General features: G+C 35.2%; 1 protein-coding gene across 23 annotated transcripts in view; it reads left to right on the forward strand.

Annotated features, from left to right (window-relative positions):
• AHI1 (Abelson helper integration site 1) overlaps positions 1-24049 on the forward strand; it is a 216920-nt gene that overhangs the window by 86001 nt on the left and 106870 nt on the right. For 22 of the 23 annotated variants that reach the window (XR_002521763.2, XR_002521761.2, XR_002521765.2 and 19 more), the window contains 3 exons: positions 556-752; positions 7096-7122; positions 17669-17789. Coding sequence is in view for 19 of the 23 variants with exons in the window: in XM_009206039.4 (XP_009204303.2) it covers positions 556-752; positions 7096-7122; positions 17669-17789 (345 nt within the window). In the remaining 4 variants the exon portion in view is untranslated. The remainder of the gene's footprint in view (positions 1-555; positions 753-7095; positions 7123-17668; positions 17790-24049) is intronic. The other variant, XM_021937819.2, reaches the window with a different exon arrangement.

A 24049-nucleotide genomic window follows, 5' to 3' on the forward strand; every position in this document is an offset into this window, starting at 1 on the left:
AGAGAATGTGTAAAAAAAAAAAATTACAGAGCTTCATTAAATGAGATACTGTAAAACATTTAATAATGATAATTACGCCATTGTAGAAATATGAGAAATACTTGCATTTAAATTGAGAAATGTTAAATTGTATTTACATTATGGTATCTTACATAGAATGTGTGTAAAAATTAAGAAGGGTACAGAAATACAAAAATAGTTGTTTTAGAGTCACTTGTGAATAAGTATTATTTTAGTATTTCCCTTAATTCTGTTATGCCTTTGATTTTTTAATATTATTTTTCTGTATACATATATTTAAAGTTAGTCTCCCATCCCAATTTACATGGCCTTCACAGCTCAATTATAATGCTGCCTGACATGAAATTCTGTTTCCTTCCTTATGATTTTATAGCAGCAAATAATTTCAAATTTTGCTAGTCATAGTGTCTTATTATTACGCCGTTTTTAAGACGTGTTAATGCAGTTTCTGATTATATGTTGAATGCTACAGCTTTGGGGCTTGATTATGCTTTTACTATGATGATTTAACTAATTATGGATTCATTTCTTCAGTTGCCCAGCAGGAGGCTGAAATGTTCAAACGCTACAATGGAACATTTCCATTACCTGGAATACACCAAAGTCAAGATGCCCTGTGTACATGTCCAAAACTACCCCATCAAGGCTCTTTTCAGATTGATGAATTTGTCCACACTGAAAATTCTTCAACAAAGATGCATCTAGTAAAACAGAGACTTGAAACTGTCACAGTATGTTTATTTTATGCAGTTGAAACTTTAAAACTATTTCTATACTGTTTTACATTGCCATGCCAATAAATACTCATTTAATGAAGTAAGTGAATTACTTAAAATTAGACCTTCTTATACTTTTGTGTTTCCTTTCAGTTACTTATTCCTAAACCCTTAATTGCAACAGACAAACTGAATTTAGGATAATCTGTCATGCTGTTCTGACTTGATATCTCTGTAAAGACTAGCCCAGGACCTAGTGATAATGGAGGGCTCTGAACCAGATGACCACTAGGACTTAGCATACGGGTATGACTCCATCTCCTAGGAAAAAAGAGAAACCGTGACTTTCTCAGCCCAGCATGGTGGCGCACACCTGTAATCTCAGCCACTCAGGTGGCTGAGGCACAAGAATCACTTGAACCCGGGAGGCAGAGTTGCAGTGAGGTGAGATCGTGCCACTGCACTCCAGCCTGGGTGACAAAGTGAGACTGTGTCCCCCCTTCCCCAAAAAAGGAAAGTAAGTAAGTCAGAGCATATCTTAAAATGCTTTGCTGTAAGAAACAGAATATTTAGTGTGTTCTCAATAAAATAGAAGAGAACAGAATTTCTGTTAATGAAGAGATGAAAAGAGAGTCCCAAGATTTTTTTAAAAGACATCTAAGATAAAATGAATTTAAGGCCGGGCGCGGTGGCTCAAGCCTGTAATCCCAGCACTTTGGGAGGCCGAGGCGGGTGGATCACGAGGTCAGGAGATCGAGACTATCCTGGCTAACATGGTGAAACCCCGTCTCTACTAAACATACAAAAAACTAGCCGGGCGAGGTGGCGGGCGCCCGTAGTCCCAGCTACTTGGGAGGCTGAGGCGGGAGAATGGCGTGAACCTGGGAGGCGGAGCTTGCAGTGAGCCGAGATCACGCCACTGCACTCCAGCCTGGGAGACACAGCGAGACTCCGTCTCAAAAAAAAAAAAAAAAAAAAAAAATGAATTTAAAGAAAATCAAAAGGTAAGCTTCAATTAATTCCACATTGCAAATGGTAAAAGAGAAAGTTGACACTTTAAAATATCAGATCAATAATGTAGCATAGAGAACTAATTTCAGAAGCATACAAGAATACAGAAAAAAGAGATAGGTGAAAACTATGGTTAAAAGTGTAGCTCTAGGGTCCAACTGCTTAGGCATAGGAATAGCATAGGCTCCAACCTGTGCCAGCTTTGTGACTGGATAAGTTGAAGTAAACCTGGTTTTCCTCATCTATAAAATGAGGTGGTTTTTGGTTGTTTTGTTTTGTTTTAATTTAGAGACAGGGTCTCACTTTGTGGCCCAGGCTGGAATGCAGTGGTGTGATCATTGCTCACTGCAGTCTCGAACTCCTGGGCTCAAGCAATTCTCTGGCCTCTGACTCTTGAGTAGCTGGGACTGTAGGCATACACCACCAGGCCTAGCTAATTTAAAAACAATTTTTTTTATAGAGACAGGGTCTTGGTATGTTGCCCAGGCTGGTCTCCAACTCCTAGCCTCAAGCAGTCAGCAGTCCTCTTGCCTCAGCCTCCCAGAGTATTGGGATTTCAGGCGTGAGCGATTATGGGGATTGTAACATTTCTTACCTTACGAGATTTTTAAGATTCAGTGAGACCCTAAAAGTAAACCTCTTAACAGGGTGTCTGATACATAGTGCCACTGATAAATGTTAGTTATTATTGTTGGTAATGAGAGAAGAGATGATTATGAGATAGATTGTGCACATGGTTGATCAGTGTTGTTAAAGAAGAGACCAGCATGTGTGAAAAGAGATAACAAAGATCAAATACAAAAGGCCTTCCTGTGCTAAAGTCCCAAATCTGTAAAATGAAAGTATCTATTACCAGACCAATTAATGAAAAGATGCCAGTATCCTTAGAAATATCCTAGTGAAATAGTTTGATTTTTAAAGATGTCTTAAAGAAAAATCATAGATATGATGGGGGAAAAAAAAAAGACTAGTTATCTACATAGGAATTAAGCTATCTTCGAACTTCTCTATGAGAGCCAAAGTAATAATGAAGCTGAAATAATACCTGTAGTATAATTCAAATTCACTAAGATAGAAAGATAAATCAGTAGGGAAAGGAAGAATTGTTCCCTTGTATGGTGTTGGGAAACATTGTTAACTATGAGTTAACTGAAAAATACAGTCAGTTTACATCTATATCTTAGGTCACTCACCTAAATCAAATTCTCATTTACCGAGGAGTTAAATATGAAAATCCAGATCTTTTTTAAAACTAGGGAAATACGCCAGCAAATATTTCTCAAATGAATGAAAACATACTAATTTTAAAAGCAGTGGAAAATCCTCTCCCAAAATATTAATAGACTATTGACATATAATTTTCAATTTCTCTGTTTAAAAATATAAGGTTGTGTATGTATGTGTGTATATGCAAAACATACAAACACACACATATATGTGCAATAAACACCAGCCAGGGGAAATGTTTACATAAAAGGTATTAAAGAAGCATGTTAAAATGCAAAAAACTAAACAGTAAAGAAAAAAATAGTAAATCTTTTCTTTGTTAAAGAAATGGGTAAAAAAAAAAAAAAAGAAAGAAATGGGTAAAAGAAATAAACTGTTCTTCTAAAAGGAGGAGAGAAGTGTTTCATAAGCGTATTTTAAAAGTTTTATCTCACTACTAATAAGAAAAGTACCACAGAAACCAGGTATTGCCCCTAAAATTGGAAAATAGATCATGAAAATGAAGAGAAGGAAGATGCTTTGTTAAAGGTAGTGTAGCATTCTGTTAGCGAAAATTCCTAGAAAATTTTTCTCAAAGATAAATGGTCAAATGTAATAAGAAGCCTAAGCATCCTGAAAAAATCTTTGAACATACTTTTAGTAGAATTAAGTGGAAGTCCTTTTATTAGAATGACTTTGAGCTCCTTGAAGACAGGGGCTGTGCAGCCTTGTTCATTGTTTTATTCTTACTTTATTTCATAAATATTATCCCTTTTCTTGCTCCCTTGATAGAGATCTCGATTAGTTTTAAACTATACAAGGAACTATACTGAGACAGCTTTAGTTCTGACTATGCTCTCTTCCTCTCTCCTTTTCTTTGTAAAGTTAGAGACTTGAAGGTATACCAGGATGCAGATTACACTCCATCTCTGGGTTTAGATTTAACCTAAACCCAGAATATATGTAGGAATATAGAAAAATATATTTATTTCTTAGTTAAATTTTAGCATATATAACTACAAATAAATTTATTTCAATATTATAGTTGTTTGTATTTTAACATTTTTAATGTAATCAAATAATGCACGGTGTTCCAGATTTTAAAAGGAAGTCTGAATAGATACATTGAGCTTTAAAGATGAAGAGAAACACGTTTCTTCACCAGGGGAAAAAAAAATGTGTTCCTTGTGTAAAAACTTGCATGGCAAAGTAACTTCATCTACAGACATAGAAACAACTCACTAACAGATTTATAAAAACAAGTTTCCTACAATCTGTTGGTCTTTATACTGTAAAACTTAACGTCCTGGAATCACCTAAGTCTTGTAGCTTTTTTCTCATTTCATTTTATATACCTGTCATCCTCAGATAAATGAAAGGATGTAAGAACTAAAGAAAGTAGATGTAAAGGAAAAATAAAATCAGGAAAATGATTTTTAAGAAATGAAATCAAAGGCAGGGGAGAAGCAAATTGATAATTTATTATAAAAGAAAAAATTTACTTCAAATTATTACTTTGTTTAGCTTTTATGATATATTTTCTTTTTAAAATTATTTAGAGAATATGTCTGCTTTGGTATTGAGGTAAATAGAAGCTGCCTTTGGAAATGAAAGCTTTTGCTTTGGTTTTTAAAAACCATTATTTTTCCTTTATTGAGAGAATTCACTGAATTTATTTTTCTGTTGCAATCTGCAATGTATTTTCTTTCAGAGTGTACATAATATGTATGGGAATACAAACAAAATGTCGTCTTTATTCCCATGGCAGCCTCATTCTATATTTTGCAAACATTTAGGTTGACTGAATTCCCACCTTTTGTCATTATGCCTTTTCTCTTGTTTTTTGCAATTTCAGTAGAACTCAAATTCCTTTTTTTATTTATTTGTTATTACAATAGAAATGTTTTTCTAATAAATTATGGTACAGGTTTAGGGTGTAATTTTTTGGGGGTATGTGTGAGTGAATTGCATAATAAATTCAGTTCAGCAGGTATATAATAGTTGTTTAGGCATTAATGAGTAAAAGATACAAAAAATAGATAATTTTCAGTTATTGGGAGCATTACCATTTAGTCATAATATAAATCACTTAATTATTTCATAATTAGCATACTTGACTGCATTTTGCTGCCCCAGCAATACCTAGCAGCATTCTGCAACCCAGGTAAGACTTCATGGGTGGACAGTATCTCGAGAGCACTGGTAAATCTCGTTCTAAGTTTTCAGATCCGGAAATTTGATTTTATCAGTACATCCAGTATTGCTCAGAATCTGAAGTATCTATTAAGATTAATCATTCCTACAAATAGTTGATTAATAAGTGAGAATCCATGAAAATACACCTTATAATATAATAAAAGGTAGACCATTCTGGCAGCCTGAACACTCAAGATCTCTTCTTATCTAAATTTAACCTGAAGCCCAGGCTAATGATCACAGAGTTGATTGCTAAGTAGAGCCATAGGAGTATGGATTGAATGGTTTGAAAATGTTTCATGCCAATTTTGACAGAAGATTAATTTTCTCTACCCCACAGGAGATACCACCTTATATATTGATTAATGATAACTAACATCTGTTTAATTATTAGTAATAATTGATATATTTCTGGCACTGTGCTAAATGCTTTACATTTTATTGTGTTTAATTCTCAAACCGTCCTATAGGGATGAGTATTATTCCCATTTTCCAGAAGAGGAATTTGAGGCTTGCAGAGATCAAGCCACATAACCAGGATCACACAAGTAGTAAGCCCTGTAGCTGGGATTCAGCCCAGGTAGTTGGACTCCCATGTCCACAGTCAGTTGAACTGTCTCCTTTTAGTGACTGAATTACTGATATGCTTTAGACACGGTATCTGGCTCCTAGAAATTTCTAGATAAAAAAATTAATAGATATTCCAGATTTTGAGCAACTGTGGATGCACTGATAAAATCAAATTTCTGGATCTAAAAACTTAGAATGTGATACACTGAGGTTCTCAAGGTACTGTCCACCTGTGAGGTCTTACCTAGGTTGCAGAATGCTTTTAGGTATTGCTGTGGCAGCAACATGCAGTCAAGTATGCTGATAAATAATTAAATGATTTATATTATGACTAAGTGGTAATGCTCCCAATAACTGAGAATAATCTATTTTTTTTCAGTTCTCTTTTTTCCTAAACTCCATGTTGATTATGACCATTTTTCACTAGATCTGTACTAGGCTGATGATACATGCTGGCTAACTCCTAATTGGACCTGAGTATTTTTTTTTTTTTTTTTTTTGAGACGGAATCTCATGCTGACACCCAGGCTGGAGTGCAGTGGCGCAATCTTGGCTCACTACATCCTCCACCTCCCGGGTTCAAGCGATTCTTCTGCCTCAGTAGCTGGGACTACAGGTGCGTGCCACCACGCACAGCTAATTTTTGTATTTTTAGTAGAGTCAGGGTTTCACCACGTTGGCCCGGGATGGTCCCGGTCTCTTGACCTCGTGATCCTCCTGCCTCGGCCTCCCAAAGTGCTGGGATTGCAAGGCGGGAGCCACCACACCCGGCTGGACTTGAGTATTTTTAGTGTCTCCTTAGCAGCAAATTTTCAAATTGTCCATAATACGTCGACTTTTACTAGTTTCTCTTTCAAAATGATCTTTTCTTAGCCCTCGTACCATGAATTGTACAGAGTTCCTTTCTGTAGCTCCTTCAATACTAGTCATATATTTTATCATTTAGTAGTGTTTACTATTTAATATTAGATTTCATCTGATACAAATAATATGGGAATGATATTTATGGCTATTATTGTTTATAGAGATAATTATATATTGCAGTTAACTCAGCATGTGTCTTTTACACCTGTTAGTGTTCTAGTATAGAATTTTATTATTCTTTTGATTGAAGAGCAAGTTTTTCTTGAGACAGATAACCTGTGAGCCCTCAGGAGTTTCACAGTGCCATTTGTTTGGGCAAGTTAGATTTACCTTGAACATGTCATTAAGTCTCTTTTATTGGAAACAGAGACAACGGCAGGATAATGGATAAAGAAACTTCCAAATGCTGATTTAGGTTATTACAAGATTAACATCTGAGTGTTTTGAAAACAGTCAATACTTTATTTAGTGAAATTATGAATACTTCCTTATTTTATTGTATTTCTTTTAGGAGGTGATACGATCCTGTGCTGCAAAAGTAAGTAGTTTTTATTACCAAGAACATAACTTTACAGGTATAGTGATGCTCCAAAGAACTGGAATGCACCATTCATAGAGTTTGGAACCTTTATGAAAGTTAATCTGATGTGTACTTTCGTTATTGGAGCTCAGGTTTATCAAAGAATTACAATGCTGGAACCTGATAATTCAGTAAGGGTGATCATTTAGCAAGTAGCTTCACATTTTTAAAGATTTAAGAATACTAAGTGATTGAGATACTTTCAGTAAGGGATCAACAAGGTCATGCCATTTTCTAAGAAAAATTTTATATGATGTTTAATTTGTATAAGACACCAGTCAATATAGTTCCAGTAGGTATATGCTGAGTAAACTGTATAAGCATTGAAATGCATGTAAGGTGTACATAAATGATTTATTGTACTGATAATGCTCTTTTTCATTTACAAGTCTTTCACGTTTCTTTTCTCATTTAACTACACTGTATAATAATCCTGAGAGATGGATTAGATATAATTGTTATTCCAATTTTAGAAAGGAGGAAACTGAGGTTTATTCAGGTTGAGTGATTTGCCCAAGGTCCCAAGTTAGTCTAAAAATGGTAGTGTACAAAAAGACTCTCGATTAGTAAACAGTTTCAACTAGATTGTATCTTAGATGCTTTCAACATAGCAGCTGTCCTCCTTTTACAAGCAAGGTTATTTTATGTATAACTTTTAACTTAGGTGTTGGGAAAATAAATTAAGGAGTTGGAATGGCAACATGTGTTCATCCTTCCCTCTTCTTCTGTCCACTCCCAAAATTCAGTTGAATAATTAAACATCTATTCATTTAACAAATATAATTATATATCACAAAGAAAAGATAAAACATCCAGAATGAAAGAATTAGAATGGTGTTAGTATATTTAGAGACTGTTTCATATAATGTCAGTGCAATGGAAATTTTTTTTTATTCAGTGGGCACCTACTACCATTTGGTAGTAGGCACTTGGAATGCAATAGGCTATTGTCTCTTTCCTCATGGGGCATCTTAGGGAGGGAAGAACGTGTCAGAAAATACAAGACTTACCCCATCACTGAGCTGTCCAGCATCAGTGACAGAACCCATCACTTTTATACCTAATTATCACAAGTCAACAGGATATGGAATATAGATGAGGGGAAGGAAGACGAGGGGGAAAAAGAGAACAAGCTATATTCTGACTTGGGCTGCAGATGTTCAGGAAACGTTCCTGATAGCAATGATGGGTGTAATGATTGTAGCTCCAAGATTACTAAACCTTCTGAAGTATGCATTGTATATAAAATTGGAGGCAAAAATACAATTTATTTTCTGACTAGCAATTCAAAGCTATTTATCTTTATTTAACAAATGTACTGCATACTCTTCTTTTGGAATGCTGTCTGAATGTCCAAAAAATAAAATGTCCTGCACAGATTGAGCAAGTCTTCATGGAGAACAGCGTCTACTAATCTGGAAACTCCCCAAGGGTGAAGGGTCATGCCATTCATCTTTATATCCCTAGTATTTAATAAAGGTAGAATAAATACTTATTGAAAAAATGATTAATTTGGAAATGAATCAGTGTCTGGAAAAATTAACCTTACTAGTATCTTCATTCTTTTTTATAGTAGTTTTATTGAGCAGTAATTTACATACTGTAATGTTCACCTTTTTAAAATATACAGTTCACTGGTTTTTACCATATTCACAAAGTTTTGCAACCATCCCTGCTATCTGATTTTAGAGTTTTTCGTCACTCCTGAATGAAGTCTCATATCTCTTAGCATGCATTCCCAATTCCTACCCATACAGACTCCAAATACAAACTCTTGGAACATGCCCCAAATTCCTGGCATCCATTAACACACTTTATAGATTTGACTAATCTGGACATTTCATATAAATGGAGTCAGATGATATGTAGTCATTTATAACTGACTTTTTTTACTCAAAATAACGTTTTCAGGATTCCTCTATTTGTCACATGTATCAGTGAACAACTCAGGGGTTAGGGGGACCAACTCCCTGTGCAGTCAAAAATTAGTGTATAACTTTTGACTCCCCCAAAAAATAAGTACTCATAGCCTACTGTTGACTGGAAGCCTTACTGGTAATGTAAACAGTTCATTAACACATATTTTATGTGTTATGTGTATTACATACTGTATTCTTAAGCCAGAGAACAGAAAATGTTATTAAGAAAATTAAAAGGAAGAGGAAATACATTTACTATTGATTAAGCAAAGTGAATCATCATAGAGGTGTTCCTTTGTCTTCACACTGAATAGCCTGCGGAGGGAAAGGAGGGTTCATCTTGCTATTTCACTGGGAGCAGAGGCAGAAGAGGTGGAGAAGTGGGGAGGGGAGGCAGGAGAGGCAGGCACACTTGGTGTAACTTACTGAAAAAATCCACCTAGAAGTGGACCTGCACAGTTCAAACTCATGTTGTTCAAGGGTCAGCTGCACTACTTTTTATTGCCAAATAAGATTTCATTGTATGAATAGGTTATGTATTGTTATATTTGATCAGTTTATGAACATTTGGGTTGTTTCTGCTTTTTAGCTATTAAGATAATACTCCTACGAACGTTGCGTGTATAAGTTTTGGTGTGGATATACTCATTTCTATGGGATATTTATCTAGGAGTGGAACTGTTGGGATATATGGTAACTATGTTTGACACTTTAAAGAACTCCCAAAACGTTTTCCAGAGCATGTGAACCATTTTCGAATTTCACCAGCAGTGTACGAATGAGGTTCCAGTTTCTTCTCATCCTCACCAACACCCGTATTCTCTTCTTTATAGCCATCCTAGTGGGTGAAAAGTGGTTATATCATAGTGATTTTGATTTGCGTTTTCTTTATGACTAATGTGTTGAGCATTTTTTATGTGCCATTTGGACTTTTTTTTCTGGAGAAATGTCTGTTTAAATATTTCACCTGGTTTTAAAATTGGGATTTTTTTGTCTTTTTATTGTTTACTTTTGAGTTCTTTATATATTCTAGATACAAGTGTCTTATGAGCTTGATGATTTGCAAATATATTATCCCATTTTGTGGATTGTCTTTTCACTTTCTTGATGGCGTCTTTTGAAACAAAAAGGTTTTTTTATGAGGTTCAGTTTATTGTTTCTTTTGTCACTTGTACTTTGTGTTGTATAAAAAACCATTTTCTAGCCTTGTGTCACAAAGATTTACTCCTATGTTTTCTTCTTAAGATTTTTATAGTTTTGAATCTTACATTCAGGTCTGTGATTATTTTGCATTGATTTTTGTATATGGTATGATGGACAGGTCCACTTTCATTCTATTGCATGAGGCTATCCAGTTGTCTCAGCACTACTTATTGAAAAGAGTGCTTTGCCCTTGGTGACGGGTGTTGGCACCCTTGTCAGAAGCCTTTAATCTTAACAACAGAGTATATTTATGCAGTTTCTCATCTATTAGATCTAGGATAATAAATTTTCACCGTGTGTCCGTTACATAAGTTTTTTCCCTTCTACAGTATTTTTATATTGTTGAAGGCGCATTTGTTTTTTCCATTAGCATTCCTTAAGCAAGTATTTATTGAGTACCTACCAAGTATTTTTCAAAGTGCTTGGAATATAATAGTGAACAAGAACCTTTTATTGTAGAGAGACACATAATCTTAAAAGGAAACAAATAAGGTAATTTCAGATAATAAGTGATGTGAAGAAAATAATGTAGGTTCATGGAACAAAGAATGAGTGGGAGGGGAAGCTGCTCTCAAGAGGATGATCATAGAAGGCCTTGCTGAAACACTTGACAAGGAGCTAGGCATGTGCTGCAAAAATCCTCATCTAGTGGGGAGGGGGCAGGGGGGAGGGATTGCATTGGGAGTTATACCTGATGTAAATGACGAGTTGATGGGTGCTGACGAGTTGATGGGTGCAGCACACCAACATGGCACAAGTATACATATGTAACAAACCTGCACGTTATGCACATGTACCCTAGAACTTAAAGTATAATAATAATAAATAAATAAATCCTCATCTAGGAAGAAAACTAGCATGCTCAAGGAGCAGAAAGAAGACCACTTTGCTTAAGTAGTGTAGTGAGCAAGCAAGGGGAAACAATTGTAAACCAAAAAGTTTCTGTGACAGGTCTCAATCAGTTTAGAAGTTTATTTTGCTGAGGTTAAGGACGGGACCCAGAAGAAAAAACACGAATCACAGACACAATCTGTGGTCTGCCTTTCTCCAAAGATGATTTTGGGGGCTTCGGTCTTTAAAGGGAAAAAAACAGGCTGGAGGAGAAAAGAAGGGTATGGTCACATTGCTGAATCCACAAGTTGCAAGAGAAAAGGTGCAGGTTGGGGGATAGTCAATTATGTATTCATCTTACACTCAGTAAATCGACACTTTTCAAAAGATAAGGTGAACATGGAAGCTACCTGTGGAGATAATTAACCTTTTATCTGTAGCTATCTGCTTATGAACAAAAAGAAAAGGAACTTCTTTCATGACTCGGCTTTCAGCTTAATTTTTTTCTTTTTGGCATTAGATTATAAATTACCTCAAGGAGGAATAACACACACTCTCTTTTTCTGTCTCTTTAAATTTTATATAATACTGCTTTCACTTCTAATCTTTATATATCTGTCCCTCCACACACGTCTGTAAGCTTCTTGAAGCCAGGAAACTCCATCTTTTTTTTTTTTGAAGTATTAAATCACCTACCCTAGATGAATATAAATTCAGCCAAGTTGAAGTTTATTGAGTTATGTTTAGTGGAAGAATGCTGTAAAGGTAAAGTGGTAATGTATACTGTAGTCGAATCCACCTCGGAACATATTATTCACTGAAAACATTTTTTTAAAGGTTCAACAATAGAGAATCCAGAGAGCATAATTTTTTAATTCTTCTGTTAAAAACATATATTTGGATATTTTTGAGATTTGAGTAGAATAGTGTTTTTCAATTATTTGGAAAGTTTTTTTTTTTAAATAATTTTAAAATAAGTAATTATTTTTTTGTGGTATTCTAAAACTGGATAACTGCAAATTTAGATGAGAGCTTATGAACACAAAAAGGAAACAACAGACACTAAGTCTACTTGAGGGCGAAGGGTGGAAGGAGAGAGAGAAGCAGAAAAGATAACCATAAGGTAGTGGACTTAATACCTGTGTGATGAAATAATCAATGAAACAAGTCCCTGTGACATGAACTTACCTATGTAACAAAGCTTTACATGCACCCCTGAACCTAAAAGAAAAGTTTTTAAAAAAAGATTTATTATTTTGGCACTATTTGGAAGACTGGCTTAGCTGGAGGAGTGGTACAAACTATACTAATCTATATGTGGAGCGTGGTGAGCAATCTAGTATGAGTCCCAGCCTTCTGGCCTTGGCAAGTAGGAGGAGAATGATGGCTTTCCCTAAGAAAGTAAACAGTGGGGCAAAGTTTAGTTTAGTTCTGAACTTAACGATCAGGAGATGTGTTTTAGATTTAGGAAACATCAACATTAGAAAGCAGATGAATTTGATGGAAACAAATGTTTCTGCCCAGTGTAATTATGTGATATGAAGGAAGAGGACGAGCTCAGCGGATCTAACAAATAGCACTGATGAGGAATGGCTGGACATAGCAGGATAACCAAGAGAAGGTGGCTCCCCAGAAACAAAGATAGAAGAATAGAGGCCTAAGTCAATCTGCTAAATTTGATCATTTGAAGTCCAGGGTTACCATAAGTCCAGATTCAGTTTTATCATGGAGACAAGGATTGTTGTACCCGGTTGAAGACTGAAGGATTCAGATATTTGGATAGCAGTTGTGTGCTGTTTTTCAAGGAGTTTAGCTTTTAAGGAAGTAATGGAATCAGAGGGCGAGTTTTAGTTGGTTTGTTTACTCTTTGTTTTTGTACTAAAATAGAAGGGTCTATACTTCTAGGCTGCGGGGAAATAGCCAGTAGGAATTTGAAAGTAGAAATTGTTTTTTGTTTTGCAGCAGGATCTACCCTGTCACCCAAGCTGAGTGCAGTGGCGTCATCACGGCTCAATGCAGCCTCGACCTTCTGGGCTTAAGCAGTTCTCCTGCCTCATCCTCTTGGGTAGCTGAGACCACAGGTGTACACTGCCACGCCCAGCTAATTTTTAATTGTTTTGTAGAGATGAGGTCTCACTGTATTGCCCAGGCTGGTCTTGGACTCAAGTGATCCTCCTGCCTCAGCCTCCCAAATTGCTGGGATTATAGGCATGAGTCATTGGGCCTGGCCTGAAAGTAGAATTTGGAAGAGCCTTAAGGATATCCCTAAGGGGACTGAGGGATGAATCTTGAACATAATGCTCCTCTTCCTCTATCCCTAGAAGTAAAGACAAGGATAGGTGCGAGAGGTCCGTTCTTTCATAAGTTTGGAAATGAGAAGTCAGGGGTTCAAGACCAAATTTTCTCTGTGAAGCGAGGCAGTGAACTAAGAGAGAAAAGGAGGTAAAGGTTTTGAGAAAACCAAGATGCACTGAGGTAAATTGCTTTACCCTAAGGAATATTGCTGGATAATTGGTTTGAGCCAGGACTAGATCTTAATTTTGAAATTGACATGAAGGTGTCATATTAGTGATCTATGAACCACCAGTCCTTGGTACCTATCAGAGGCTCAGAAATCTTAATTAAATATAGCCAAAACTTTATAGTGACTGATTCAAATTTGAATACTGGTTTTAGCTAATGTAGTAGTAATGAAGTGATTTGGCGGTAAGATTTTTCTGGTATCTTATTGCTGTAGAAATTTTTCTTAACAGTTACAGTGTTTTCTTCCAAATGCCTCATTTCTCTGTCCTGTCTTATAACAAAAACAGCTGAGGACTGAGAGGTCATATTTGAATTGCTCTTTATAATACTGTAGGCTACTCATTTTTTAGACTTCACTAAGCTAGAAATCACAAGAGCATAAGCTACTCTTAAAATTTATAAGAATGTAAAACATACCTGACTTCAAATATCTTGAACCTTACTTTGGCTCAAGTTTTCTGTTTAACTTTTTCTTTGATACTGGTATTTTAATTTTTACAACAGATAAATGATTTGCAAAAAAAAAAAAAAAGCTTCCTGGATATTACTGGTTTCTTTTTTCTAATGCCACTAGAACTGCCATCAGATTAAAATATTATCTACATTATTGTTCAGATTAGTGGAAAAATATGACAGCTGTCTGGGAGAGAGAGATGAACTTGTGAACTTTTAAGTATACAGATGGCATTAACATTCTTTCTATTATAATTTAAAACCAACTTGAGGTATCATCACAGCTTGAAACTTCATAAACAATTCTTCAGGTGAATGTAGCATGTTATCTAAAATTAGCTAAAAAATTAGATCTGTAAGTATATATGGAAATGAGTACTAGGTATCTCCCAAAGGTTTTAAATTTTAACTAATCACTAAAAGTGAAACTAATTGTCAGCTTGCTTAATATTGTGCATTCAATTTTATGTTCAGAGCAGCAAGCTTTTTAACATGAAAATTAACCCCCCCACCCCCGCCGTCTAGAGAATTGGTATTTGCATATTTTGCTTGTCTGTTTATACCCTAAAAGAGTAGGCAAAACAGTTTTATGATTAACTTGGCAGAAGTTCCAGGTGATTTTTTTTTCTTTATTATGAATTTCATTAAATTTTTATGCTTTTAGTTTTAAACTGACTTTGGCAGACTGTGGTTTTTGCATGAAGCAAACAGAAAAGTGTGTTGTGAAAAGAGGGTAGATTGGTGTAGGGTAGACTATCTTAACCAACCTTTCTGTTGTTGTAAAATTATTAAGCAATTCTTTTCCACAGCACATATTTCAAAAATAGATATTGCTTCATTCTATTTAATGGTTATTATTATTTTTCTTCCTCTAAATGAAGTAATGAATATGTACAAGCTAGCTTTGAAAATGGTTTGAGTTCTAATTTCTTTTTTTTTTTTTTTGAGACGGAGTCTTGCTCTGTCGCCCAGGCTGGAGTGCAGTGGCCAAATCTCAGCTCACTGCAAGCTCTGCCTCCCAGGTTCCCGCCATTCTCCTGCCTCAGCCTCCCGAGTAGCTGGGACTACAGGTGCCCGCCACCTCGCCCGGCTAGTTTTTTGCATTTCTTTTTTTTTAGTAGAGATGGGGTTTCACTATGTTAGCCAGGATAGTCTCGATCTCCTGACCTCGTCATCCGCCCGTCTCGGCCTCCCAAAGTGCTGGGATTACAGGCTTGAGCCACCGTGCCCGGCCTTGGTTTGAGTTCTAATTTCAAAACAAAGTGCTAATAATAACAATAATAATTAACAGTTACCCCAAACCTTAGAAATCATCTGTTCTGTTAAGTTGCTACTCTCATCATTTTATGGACATTTGAATAGTCTGTAAAAAAATATGTCAAGAAAGATCAGAATTATAAAAATGTTTAGGAAGAACATATAATTATAGGTTGTAGGTTTAAAAAAAAAAACATTTTGTTTTGAAAGAATAGCAAGTCTTTCTGTTTGAACAGAGGCATTTGAGTATCCTATTTTAGCTTTCCTGGTATTTTTTGTTTTTAACACAAATTTATGAAGAGGAAGACTATAAATGGCTATTGTATGTGTGTGTGTGTATATATATATATTGCACACACCATATATATATACACATATATGGATATATGTAGGTGTGTGTATGTGTGTACAAAGATGTGTATGTATATAGATACATCTTCATTTCCCCAGCATACACGTGTTTGTTTGCACCAGATTTTTAAATGCATTACTTGATACTTAAGATAAAAATTTTCAAGAAGTAAAACTGAGAAGTGATTCCAAAAAGAAGTGAATGAGATAGTTAAGTGATAAATATGTTCTTTTCCATTTGAAAGCACAGAACTCTGAAAAATTGGCCACATCATCATAAATACCTAATTACCCTTACTTCTAGTGATGTTAATAATAACTGATATTACCCCTTGTTTGTATACTACTTTATGGTTTGCCCTTGCCAATATATTCTATTTAATCTATTTCTTATTTAATGTTCATTAGTGCTTTATGGTTAACATACAAATAGCACTTTATGATACCAGTTCATCATTATTGCTTTACTGGCACATTCCCGTTGAAGTATAGATATTATTTTTCTTATCTCCATTTAAAGATGGAAAGTGAAGCTCAGAGATATTAAATGAGTTTTTGTTTTTGGTATTGTATCACTATCACTGGTCAATTTTGATCTGTATTTAATGGATTTTGATAGAATTTTTAAAGCTGGGTGATATTTTAGGACGGATGTGGTATTTGGCCCCTCCAACTACTTTGGAAAATACTTTTTTTTTTTTAATGAGATGACATAGTAGTTTAGTTACTGAGAACTATATTAACATATGGTCTTAATTGACTTTTTCACCGAATTTGCTACCTCTTTGCTCTAAACCAAGATATACTGTTTATTATCACTGTTTAAAAGCAGAAAATAGAAAAAAAAATTTATAAACATGTAAATAATGAATCAGATAAAGGGCATGTAACCAGAGCCCAGTATTGTCTTATACAGAACATCAAAAGGAAAATTTTAAATACTTGCACAGTAGAACTTCTCTGTATGGTTTTCATTATTTAAACAAAAAAAAATGTGAAAGGGGCTCTTTTAATATAGTAATGTTTGTATGCCATAAATTATCATTTTGTTAATTTACAGATTACACTTTTGAAGTGAATTAGAAATCAGACTGTCAATTTCTCCAAAATAGATCACATTTTATTGTGCTTTTTGAAAGTAATGAAAAAGATAAATGATTGATTCATTAATAATGAAAAAAAGATAGATTTTTTTTCTGAAATGAATTCTGATTTACAAGATGAATTTACTTATAAACATTTCAAGCTTTTTCAGTGGACTGTTTGTTTTCCTACAAGAGCTATAGTTAAAATGTTGTGTTTATTATGCATTTCGTTTCTGTGAGGCTGGTAGTGTGCATTCAGATAATCATACTAGGTTTTGTATGTTATAGAACATTGTATTTACATACAGAAATTTTCCTTGTTATTTTAATGATATGTTTAAACAGTATCCTAAGAGTAAGGTGTTTTGATGCAATGGAAACTATTTCACATGGCAAGTTAGGTTACAGCTGTGTTATCTGTGTCACCATGATGTATATAAACATGAGTAGTACAGGTGTTTTCTGTGTATCTCTGAAAAGGAAGTACCTGCTATTTCACTAAAATGCTAGAGAAATGTGAATGTGAAACATTTTTACTCTTCCTTAATTGAACCAGTCAAGGAGTCATTTTTATTTCTTGCATTTCTTTGCGTAAGAAATGCATAAGACCACTCTAAGTTATTAATAATGTTAGTTCCATGGTAAACTTTAGTAAGGCTGATTTATTTTCATATAGCTGTGTTCTAATTGCTATTACATTTTTTCCTTGATGAAAATGATTCTCTTTTGTAAACTTTACAAACTAACCATGTACGTGATTACCACTCCTTTTGACCTATCATGTGTCCTGGTTTGTATAATAAGCAAATATTTCTCATCCAGTTTTTGCATCAGTAATCCAGGAAATTACACTGTAGTTTCTGATTTGTTTTCCTAATACAGGTCAACAAAGATCTCTCATTTACTTCACCACCAGCAGTCTCCTCACAACAGTCTAAGTTAAAGCAGTCAAACATGCTGACCGCTCAAGAGATTCTACATCAGTTTGGTTTCACTCAGACCGGTGAGCCCCTTTCTTACTTTGACAATTCTTTTAAATGTTCAGATAGATGCTCGTTTTGTTGATGAATATCACTTATTTCTTTAGAAATAAAGCTCATAATGGTCGGTTTTCACACTCGACAAATTCTATTCTAGCATCTTTTTTGACCTTAAAAGCACCAAGGTTATTTCAAAAGTAAGTTTGAATTTGGTAACGGTAGATACACTGAACCTATGTGCTGTTAACAGATAATAATTTAAAACTAGCAAAACACGTGAGTTTTAAACCTGTATGATGTTAAGTCTGATTCAGTTTCCCAGTTAAAGAACTCATCATAGATGGATAATCCCATGTTATAATTCATTTCAAGGAAAGCCAAGGTAAAGTACATTTTGGCAGAAATAGGATGTAACCTGTAGCGATGTCACATCCCATTAAATGGCAAATTAACAAAATATGCAAAAAAGCTTGTTAGAAAACTATACTGAATCACTGTCAACTATACAATTGTTTTGACTAATGTTTTAAATGAGTTTCAATAAGGTTTTTAAAGGATATCAAAGGAAAAACATCTAAGTGAGAAATGTTTGTGGTATTGAAAGATGACTTTTTCTTTTCATTAGCTGTGTGTTTTTGACAGTATTTTTTCTACTACTGAATTTTTAGAAAGGTAAGAAAGCTGAAAATAACAAAACAATTATCTTTTACAAAAATTATATGAAAAAAATTTGAGTATGAGAAGATCAACATGATTTACTTAGAAATTTGAGGACAATATATACCACTTTTTTACCTTGAAAGTATTAGGAACTTACATATACAAGTTATTTTAATATTGCTGTATAGGTTACATATTATAGTGAGAAAATACTTGGATTCACAACTCTTATGCTCAACCCTGGCTGTGCCTTTTATAACCATTATTACCTGCAAACCTTAGGCTCTTCATTTAAAAACTGAAAATGATATTTACATTATATATTGTTGAAGTTTAAATGAGATTACACATATGAAAACACTGTAAGCATAAGGTACTATATGAATATAACATTTATATTGTAAACATGACGAATATGTGTAAGCTAACTTTGAACTACTTTGAAATCTAATTTCAAGTCACTATAATAATTAGTAACAATTATCTCAAACCTTAGAAATGTTTAATTTGTAGTGTTCCAGATATCTGCCAGAAACTAAAGTGATAGTGTTGGCCATTGTTATTTCCAGTGGAGCTGCATCAAATACTACCTCTTTAGATTGTTCTTTTCACCCTAAATAGATACTTGGCTTGGCTTCAGACCTTGTCATTTTTATAACTAGGAGGGAGGGAAGCTCTCTCCACCACTCTGTCCCTACCAACTGTCTGGGAACAAACTTTTCATTCCACAATTCAGGATTAAAAGCTTAGAAGGTAAATATCTGATTGAGTTAATATATTGTTTAAAATTCATTTAAGCAGTATCTTATGTCTGTCTGCCAGCAAGGTATAGATAATAAATACAAAAACTTTTTTTCATTTTTTATAAAGGGAAAGAGCAGAGGGAATAGGTAGGAATGCCTTTGAAATGGGAAGAAAGATTACCACTGAGACAAATTAAAGGGGAAGAGGGATATGATAAAGGCAAGCCTTTCAAACTTCATGATTATACATAGGATTGGCTCCATTTCACTTCAGTTTCCATGGCCATGTAGACCATAAGAGGGATATTTATATCCCTGCACATACTATCTCAGAAGCATGACGATTAAGCCATTTGGTTACTAATATGCCTAACCGCATTTTAAGGCATAGCTTTCTTAGAAATGTCATTGAGATATCACTGAACAGAAAAGTTACAAAAGCGTAATATGTGGTCAATCTCAAAATGGCCAAATTAATCTCTTTTATTAAGAAGCCAGTATTTATGAAAAAAAATCCTGCCTTAGGAACCAGGTGAGCTGGTGTTCAGATCTAACTCTATTTCCAAATGTGGAGTCTTGAGCAGTTTCTTCAGGCCAGAGTTTTCTCATCCCTCCAAATAAGTGAGGGCTCTCTGGCTTTGGTGAGTTTCTGTCTTAAAAAATCTGTGATTCTATTCAGCGTTCAAATCAGTTTGTAAAGTGATTAAATAATTAAGTGTTGATTGTAAAAATAATCTATTAGAATCTGAAATACATAACTACGAAAACAAATCATGTAAATAGAATGTTTAAAAATAAAAATCTCACTGAAAACCTATCTGAAATATGCAAGTCACATCTGTCGATGTTTGCCTTTGGACGGTATAAAAGAAAGCTATTTACACAGAGCTAGTAAGTATGAGCCCAGTAGCGCTCATGCTAGGAGACATAAGAGTAAAGGTTGATTTTATATATATGTAAGTGGGTTTACATGCTGCAGTGCTAGACTCTGAAGTGGGTTTATGTTCCGTTGTAACTTTTATTGATCTCATGCAAGATGAGTTCTAGGTAATGGAGACTACTAGAAAAGTAAGCATTTCTCTCTTCTTTGGTTTGTATTCCTCACAATTTCTAGAATACTTCATTTATTCATTCTAAAATCATTTTAAGTGACCACTTTGTTTAAAGCCCTCTATTTAGCATGTGGAGTAAATGTTACAGTTTCTGCCTTCAGGAACCTCTAGTCTGGCTAGGGAGACAAGTAAGTATGCACCAAATTAAGTCAGAATATGACAGGTTCTGAAATCACAGTGTAAACAAAGTCACCAGAATAAAGAGGGATAGGAGAGCTAAAACATTCTCAAACTTTATATGTTCAAATAGAACTCTTGGGGTTTTTTGCCCCAAAAACCCTTCCTTCCACCTCCACTTCCCCTACTACCAAGTCTTCCTAATCCCAGTACTCCACAGCACCATTCACACAGTTGTTTAGGGATAACTAGGAGCCATTCATGATTACTCCTTTTCTCTCAACTTCCCTCTTTCCCACTTGCCCATGCTGTATTTGGAGTTCAGCCAATCTTTCTCCCCAGCTACAAAATCCCATTGCAGTAGTCCCTGTACCTACTGCAGTAGCCCTGAATAAAGTCTTTCTTACTGTGCTTTAACAAGTATCATTGAATAATTTTTTTCTTTAACAGTACTTAGAAGAGAGCTTGGTATGGCGAGGGAGTGGTTTGAGTCTTGGTTTAACTGGGAAAGGTGAGATGAATGTGTTTAAGGTGAACTAAGTTTGCAGAGGTAGATTGGGTCAAATCATACCACACTGAGGAATTCACATTTTATTCTCTAGATCAGGGGTCCCAACCGCCTACACACACCCCCAGGTGCACAGCAGGAGGTGAGTGGTGGAGCTGGGAGCATTACCGCATGAACTCTGCCTCCTGTCAGATCAGCGACATCATTAGATTCTATTATGAACTGCACATGTAGGGATCTAGGTTGTGAGCTCCTTACGAGAATCTAATGCCTGATCTGAGGTGGAATAGTTTTATCCCAAAACCATTCACCTTTCCTCATCCCCTGCCCCCAGTCCATGGAAAAATGATCTTCCATGAACCTGTTCCCTGGTGCCAAAAAGGTTGGGGACTGCTGCTCTAGGTAAAAGAATTATCCAAGGAATAGATATGAAAGGGATTCTAAAATGTATTTTTTTCTTTGAATACAGCTGGCATCTGTATGAGGAATAGGTTACTTGTATCCAGAAAAGCTAGATACAATTCCTATGAGATGTTTATTTTAAGAACTGTTCATTAAGCTATTAGTCTAAGTTCTTAACAAATCAGATAATCCTATAAAAATTAAAACTATAGCATCTTCCCTGAGTAATTTTTATAAGAAAAAATATAATTTTAACATTTTTGTTAAATTTTAGGGCATAGCCCATCTAAATGCCTCACCATGTAGTAAGCATCTTATATTGTATATCAAAACTGTTTCCATACTTTTCTAGTGTAATAAAGAAAATCTATAAAACAATAACAGCAACTTGCATTTGTATGAAAATTTATAAAGTGCTTTCATATATATCCTTATTTGATCATCAACAAAACTCTCTGAAAAGTAGAGTAAACATGAAAATCATGGGGAGTGAAATCATTTTAGAGCTTCTGGGACCTTAAAACTTTTATTACTCAATTTCTGTACAGTGAAACTGAGAATCAGAGAGGCTGACATGTTAGAATTCTCATAGCTAGTGGCAGTCATGTCTAGCTCAGTACTTCTCATCCTCACCATACCTAACTGCCTATTCCTGGACGATGGTACATGTTTAGGGAGGTGAAGTGGGCTCCCTGCTCCCAGCCCTCAGGGAGACTGTCTAGAGCCACTCCTTCATTCGTTGTCCTGCCACATTGCCAAGTGGGCCCTCTGGCTATGAGTATTACCTTCTTTTTTTACTAGCTTTAGAGTTCTAAGATATATTGGAAAGTAATAATATAAGCAGTATAACTATTTGGAAAAGGTGGGGTTTTTGAGACTGAGGTATCAAGGAGGACATCCTATTTCCTGAGGATTAATGAACTTATATCTTTCTTTGACCTTTAAATATAATTCTGTTTGTCAGTTGTTAGATTTTTTTAAGGTTTGATTTCCAGTAATTATGGTATGTAGTCTCCAGTCAAATCAACAGGCTCTGTACAGAGAAGTTTTATTCTGTGTTATTTTATCTGAATCCAGATCACACTCAACCATCTCAAGAGTCCCTGCTATAGAACAGGGGTGTCCAATCTTTTGGCTTCCTGGGGTCACATTGGAAGAAGACTTGTCTTGCGCAGCACATAAGATACACTAATACTAACGATTGCTGATGAGTTTAAAAACAACAACAACAACACACACAAAAAATCTCATAATATTTTAAGAAAGTTTATGAATTTATGTTGAACCGCATTCAGAGTCATCACACGGCCCGTGAGTTGGACAAGCTTGCTATAGAACTAAGTTTTAAAATGTGGATTATTCAGTAATAAAAATCAATCACTGTTGTGGGTAGACAGGGGAGAGAAATCAGCAGGAAGTGTTACTACTGGCAATGGGGAGAGAAATCAGCAGGAAGCGTTACTACTGGCAATGGGGTAGTTGTATCATCTTTGCATGTTTATATTTTGAAAGACAGCATATTTCATTTTATGGACTTTGTATATATTTTCACAGCATTGCTCTAAATTAAATTTAATTCATATTAAATAGATAAATTGAGTCAAACAAAAGAAAATGAATCATTTTATTAATACGACTTTATTCATACACTCTTCATATTATCTTTATTAATTGTAAACTTATAGTGTGGTGATAGGGATGACATGATTTTTTAAAACTATCGATAGCTTCTGCCTTCTCCAAATTTTATTTGTGTTCTCCGTTAGACCCTGTAAAACTATGTTAAACTTGATAACCAACCATTTAATCTAATATTTTGCCATGTCCTATTTTCATTCACAGTGAAAATATTTGATTTAAACAAAATCATAAAGTTAGTCAGTGACTGGTATTGGTTAAGAGATCTGTCAAACTAACTCTTGTGCTTCTACGTGTTGAATAATATTTGAAGAACTGTTTTGTTTTTTTTTTTTTTTTGAGACAGAGTCTTGCTGTATCGCCCAGACTGGAGTGCGGTGGCACAATCTGAGCTCACTGCAAGCTCCACCTCCCGGGTTCACACCATTCTGCCTCAGCCTCCTGTGTAGCTGGAACTACAGGCACCCGCCACCACGCCTGGCTAATTTTTTGTATTTTTTAGTAGAGACGGGGTTTCACCGTGTTAGCCAGGATGGTCTTGATCTCCTGACCTCGTGATCCGCCCGCCTCGGCCTCCCAGAGTGCTGGGATTACAGGCGTCAGCCACTGCACCTGGCCATATTTTGTGTTTTTTAACACAAAGCTTCGCTCTTGTCACCCAGGCTGGAGTGCACTGGCACGATCTCAGTTCACTGCAACCTCCACCTCCCGGATTCCAATGATTCTCCTGCCTCAGCCTCCCAAGTAGCTTGGATTACAGGCACCCACCACCACACCCAGCTAATTTTTGTATTTTTAGTAGAGATAGGGTTTCACCATGTTGGCCAGGATGGTCTTGATCTCCTGACCTTGTGATCCGCCCACCTTGGCCTCCCAAAGTGCTGGGATTACAGGCATGAGCCACCGCACCTGCTCGAAGAACTGCATTTTTTCATTCATTTTGTGTGTCTTTGAAAGTATATACTTATATTCCCTTGACTAACTCTTAAAATTGAGAGTTATTTTTCCAGTTAAATTTTTTATTGTTTTTAAGATTTTAGTATATTAAAGTTTTAACTTTTTATAGAGAAATGTAAAACTTTTTAGACAACTAAAATGTGAAA

This window comes from Papio anubis, chromosome 6 (assembly GCF_008728515.1).
Source record: "Papio anubis isolate 15944 chromosome 6, Panubis1.0, whole genome shotgun sequence".
In the NCBI taxonomy this organism is placed as follows: Eukaryota; Metazoa; Chordata; class Mammalia; order Primates; family Cercopithecidae; genus Papio; species Papio anubis.